The sequence below is a fragment of the Crassostrea angulata genome, chromosome 6 (assembly GCF_025612915.1).
Source record: "Crassostrea angulata isolate pt1a10 chromosome 6, ASM2561291v2, whole genome shotgun sequence".
In the NCBI taxonomy this organism is placed as follows: Eukaryota; Metazoa; Mollusca; class Bivalvia; order Ostreida; family Ostreidae; genus Magallana; species Magallana angulata.
The window spans coordinates 47,156,945-47,162,911 of record NC_069116.1 but is presented as its reverse complement, the minus strand read 5'-3'; the positions used below and the strand labels follow the sequence as shown (position 1 = coordinate 47,162,911).

At 30.9% G+C, this 5,967-nt stretch overlaps 1 protein-coding gene across 2 annotated transcripts; it reads right to left on the bottom strand.

The window, feature by feature from the left end:
• Window positions 1-782: 782 nt before the first annotated feature.
• Window positions 783-4,222, bottom strand: LOC128187958 (ninjurin-1-like). Of its 2 annotated transcripts, none has more exons than XM_052858680.1 (2): window positions 3,968-4,222; window positions 783-2,312 (listed from the first exon to the last, which is right to left on the bottom strand). In XM_052858680.1, exons 1-2 carry the CDS (start codon window positions 4,067-4,069, stop codon window positions 1,971-1,973), a joined length of 444 nt encoding a protein of 147 aa, XP_052714640.1. In that variant the 5' UTR covers window positions 4,070-4,222; the 3' UTR covers window positions 783-1,970. The 2 variants fall into 2 exon arrangements, with proteins under 2 accessions (XP_052714640.1, XP_052714641.1); XM_052858681.1 differs by having other exon boundaries at window positions 783-2,309; window positions 3,968-4,216.
• Window positions 4,223-5,967: the final 1,745 nt, after the last annotated feature.

Below are 5,967 nucleotides of genomic sequence, written 5' to 3'. Positions count from 1 at the left end.
TCAATAACTCTTTAAATGGTTTCGTTATCTGCATCGTATTTTTAATCCTCCTATTACAGGTCTTTGTTTGGAAAATTAATTTTATTTTCTGTTTTTCATTTAACTTTGTCTCACAAGAATAAAAAAATCCAAGTTTCCGAACATTGCTTTTATTGTAAGCTGGGATTGGTTGCATCGTCCATCCAACGAGCGATATTGTACATGTATAACCTATAGTTAATACATGTATAATCAGAATGGTTTGGAGGAGGGAACACAATGACCTCACTACAAAATGTTCAAATGCATGTACAATAAGCATATAGCTTGTTCACATATTGACACCCGAGACAAATGTATAAAAACACATTGCGATGATTATTTAAGTAATTAAAACAAGTGCTAAATTTTTCCACTAGGCCAATACATGTACATTGTACAACAACTAGACTTGAAAAAATATTTTTCATATTGCACTGTCCTTGTTGACATATTTTTATTTTAGCAATAAAAATATCATAACATAATTTTATTAAAATAAAATCAATATATGTCAGAAGGACAGCAATATTAACACAATGATACTATAAAATTCAAATAAACACTTAATCCATAAATCGAATCAAAAAGAAATAAGAGTTATCCTTCTTTGTTAAATCAACTCTAGGCCCTTACAAATAAGTATAGTCGTTGAGATTTTTGAATCGAATTACAATACACGCAATCAAGAAAACTATACTATTCCAAAATGTAGACTAGAAATATTCAAGAAATCGTTTGTTCCTGACACGATCAATAAATAGAATAGTTTAAGTTTACTTATCAGAAACAATTCCTCCTTTACAAGTTTCAAAAGCAGTATTCAATTAAACCAAATTAAACCTCCGTCCTATTTTTGTTTCGGCAAGAGACGACTTAACATCATACACACAAAACTTAGACATAACTGTATCTTAAACTTCGACCTTTTCAGAAAAAATATTATTGAAAGCCCTAATTGCCAATGCGGATTACCAGAAGATTCTTATCATTTGTTTTTTGGTTGTAAAAATTATACCAATGCACGAAATGAATTGTCAATTTAAACCAACATATTTTTTTAGCTGTTCAAAGATTTATAAGAGATTGTGGCAGATTCTTGTAATTTCAATTTAACTGCCTAAACCAAATTCAACAGAACTGTTTATACATGTATGTTTGTTCAATAACTTAACTATATTAGTAATATCCATTTCTATGTACTTTCCATTCTAAACTACTATACAGTTGTAAATTGTTATACTTGGTAAGAACCTCGTAAGTTGTAAGAACTTGTGTTCGAACCATTTGTATATGTTTATACAATAAAATATGTTCAAACCATTCGTGCGATAGCTACAAAACAATGAAGTTCATTCTAGTATGATGGTAGCGACAATGAAAAAAATAATACATAGAAGGTCAAGAGGGTAATATTATTTTTCTGCATTCATCGCTACAGTCATAAGTAACTCATAACCCAACTGAACCTTCAAAGAAGGTTTACGTTCGTATTTTCCACATTCTCTACTAAATTAGTTAACCAGTAATTAAAACTTATTCTGAAATTGTTTTTAATGAAATTTTTTTCATTGTGTTTCAAAAATATGTATAAACGCGATGCTAGTGCTGTTACAAGTAGTCCAGTCTTGTTTTATCATTCTTTGGAGTTTATTTTTGTGGTTTATTCCGAGATCAATCGATAAAGTTTTAAAACTTAAGATGATAAAACAAATAACTGCACGATTTAAGTAACGGTAGATCTTTTAGAGTTGACATCAATGTAACTGATACTCAAAAAAATGAACAGCTTTCCTTGGTGGTTAAAACCTGTTATGAAGGTAGCGGTCAAAATATTACTTTACCAAACCACACGGATTTTTTTCTGTAATGCTTTCTACCTTCATATTCCATATGAAACACCAAAGATGGTATATCTAATTGTCTTATTAAATACATGTTAACATTGATCGCTAGGATCCAGACACACTGAACACAGAGATGAGGGCATTGGCCATGGTAATGAATGACATGATAACTAACGCTACAAATTGTAGCTGCTTCCGTTTCTTTCCAGCATCAATGACGGAGTCTTTCAGATAGTCGGACCACAACATGAGGACCCTCGCTACGATCTGTAGACCCATGGAGACTAGGATAAGACCCACCAGGGGCCAGAAGAAGTCGTATTTGGGGTGTAGGAGTGCCGTCCGGAGCTGGGAAGCGTTTGACGTCAGGAGAGAGACATCCATCATGCCTTGCGACACGGTCTTCATGGAAACCTTAGCTTTGGTGGACGCAGTTTTCTCCTTCTGCTTTGGTATGCAAAATATATAATACATATGTCTATATATAAATATGTTTATTATTACTTTTGATGAAGTATATAATGAAAAATATTTAGGTTTTTTAAAAAAAATTCTAATGTTGTAAAAATTATTTTAATTTTATAATGTAATGATTGTGAAAATTCGTATTTACATGACGCCGTACAGAAAAAACAAATTAAGGACGTTGTTTACTCAGGGTTTGAGTTCTAAAATCCGGATTGTAAAAAAGTTCTATCTCATGAGTAAAATTTGTTCTAAACACAAAAGGTATTTATGAAATGAATTATTATTGAAATAACATAAAATATTTTTACTTAGTTATGGAATTAGGCTCAAGAAAAGTTTGACATTTAGCAAAACAGAGGAAATTCGGACTAAATTTTTCAGATTTTGTTTTCCACAAAATTTTTTTTGCTCATACTTTAATATTCAAAGTTAAGATTTTATTTGCTAGTCAACATAATTTTGCATATTTTCTGTTGGTTTTATCTCACTTTTTCGTTTAGATAATAGTATGGCACATATTACAAAAATATTGAAAAATGCTTAAAAATGATAAAAGACACCATAACTCAAAATTTTGATCATTGACCTCATATAAACTTTATGCAAGCTGAGAAAGGTCAATATACTTAGTTTAATACTATAAATATTTTAGCATTATCATCATTCAGTTTTTTGTTATACTGAATCAAAGATGGGCAAGGATTTGAAAACTGATAGAGAAAATTCGGACTTGAATATCTTTTAAAATTGTGAATGAAAACTTAATACTTTATATCTATTTAATGTCACTACCATTCATAAACTGTATTTCATTTGTTAAAGAGTTGAGCAATTTGTATTATTTTCAAAATTAAGAAAATCTCAATCATAGTGTAAAATTTTTAGAGATTTTTTTTAAAATTTTCCAAAAATATTCAATGGCCATTATCTCAAAAAGTAGGTCATTGGCCTACTTTTTTGAAAGTGAAGAATAACACTACCATGTAAGGTCTACAACACATAATAGATGGTTTTTCATTTTCATCAGTGGAATTTTTTATCATTCTGAGTAAACGTCATCCTTAATGCACATTCTATTTTAATTAAACTTGCACACACGTTAGTAAAATACATGTAATTCACTTCAATTAAAAAAAGTGAATAAAGTGTTCTTGTCTTTTTTTCTCTTGATTTTCTGTTCATAAATTCATGTTAAAATTGGCTGTTATCTTAATTTGTTAACAACGCCCTATACATCTTTTACACTTAGTCAAATGTACAGGTAACACCATTGTCTTCTTAAAAATTCTATTGGATTTATAAGATTTCAAAATAAAATTAATCACTTTAAACACCCCCATCCGAAATGTAATCAAGGTATTTAAAATTGAATTCATATATGTCGTATATGATATACCATTTTATTAATATTACAATTCATTTTGCATTGTTCAACTTGATATCAAGACATATTCTTTATAAACACAGTTCGAATGCACGTTATTTTAGAACTACATTTACATGTACATGTTTCCTCTTTACAATGTGCTTTCACTTTCGTTGATAAAACATGTTTACATAAAGGTCAACTGAAGGCGCGTGAACTTTAAATCTACAGGTTTAAACAGCTAGCAGTTTGTAAACAATGCCCATACCTGCTGATAAGAGATAAAGGCATCGACCCCTGCAGAAATATCTCGGGTGGAGACCAGTTGTTGATCGTGCGGGGGGCTGGGCTTTCTCCTACGTGTCGTCATTTCACCCCTGTCCCCCTTTTCCACCTTTCTATGAATTGATTAAATTTCTAGCTATTGACTCCAAACAATTCAAACACAGTGTGTTCATATCCAAACCGTCTGCTCGCTTGTATAGTCAAACGATGAATCAATTAGCCTTGAGGAAGTTCCGGTTAGGAAATATACATGTATCCGACCGAAACATTGTTGCGAACAGTCATACATTTTAAAAAAAACACTTTATGAGCAGTGCAACGTTGAAATACTTGGGGCAAAATAATCATTGAACCTTAAACAACAAATTTAAAGTCATATCAAAAGAAAATAGATCTTTTTTTCGCCCCACTTGTCAAGTCTAACCACAATATGGATATGTATAATGTAGACATACTGCAACACACAAGTCCACGTGCGTTACCCGGAGGGAGATAAGGAAAGCTTCAAATTTTGATTCGATTTGATAATGCTTTATATTTTAAGATCATAATTTGATAAGGCAGCAGATATTGCCAATGTCGATTAGTGTTGCAGTATTAATAGTAAGTTGACTCTATAAATCAATGAAAGGGGACTGATTAAAAATATGGCCGTTGATAAGAAAAGCGTTTTTTTTTTTTTGCATTTGGATTTTGCTTTATCCCAATTCCGTAGCTCTTTTTATACTATTTATTAACTGCAGGCCTCGATTTATGCAAAACATCTTTATTACCTAGCTCTATTCAAGAAATATCTTTGAGTTCTATACCCAGATTGTAATATGAGTAAGTTAAAAACAATACCTATCTGACCATGTTAACAATTTTAAGTAAATACAGTAAAAGTGTGTACTTGTGGTTCACATTCATTTAGTTTTCAGTGGTTATAAGAAAACCAGCCAAAAGTCTAGCGAGCTTCCCGCTTTATACGCCCGCCTCTGGTATACAGAGATCTGCAATTCACACAGTGTCACAAGTCAGAAATAAGTCTTTTCTTTAAAGAACAGTACGTACTTTGTTTCCTTGGACGTTTTTTTGCTTCAATTTATACTTGTACATGTAAATTGTATTTGTAGAATCTTGTTTAAAACAAATACAGACAGTTCGATATTCTAGGTATATATTAATATTTCAGAAAATAATCTTTAATGAAGCAAAAAGGACCTCCCCCATCCCTTTCGAAATATTTTCTGGATCCGCGCATGGCATGTTGACCCTTAAAATTTTAAAAACGTTTGTAACAGACCCCTTACAGACCCTTGTTTTACAACGAAAGAGTAATATTGGCAACTAAGATAGAAATTGAGCAAATCGACAGTGATTGAAAAACGTTGTCCATATTTTGCAATGCCAGCTCAAAATCTATTTTTTATTTACTTTTATAATCAATCCGTATTTACTTTTTCATGCATATGCTTGCTATCAACATTTTTGTTTGTCAACAATTATACCGATAAGCAAAACTTATAGGTTATAATACAAAACATACAAGAAAATATATTTTGATATTTCAGTATAATATCTTCTGTAAAGCACGCCAAAGATTCTTTTCACATAGAAGACTTAAATCCGTTGTCACGTTTCTTTATTTTCTTTGCAATTTTACTTTCATGAAATTTAAAATGTGGTTTAGCATTTGTGTTTGAAATTCTGGTACATTTATGCATGCATTTAAAGGACCATCTAAATTATTTAAATTTAAATATCTGCACAAGGTGTCATTCATTTTTATTCTCGGGACAAAACAATAAGCAAGGTAGCGCGCATCAGAAATTCCCAAAACAAACACTGAAAAAACCCAATAAATGCATGGGTCGACGGTTTAACTTTTTTTGTCTTATTTTTGTTCATTGTGGATATAAATAAAAACATTATCAATTATTGTTATAATGCGTTATATAATGATAAACGTTTTGGTTTCATCAAAAATAGAGATTTTATATC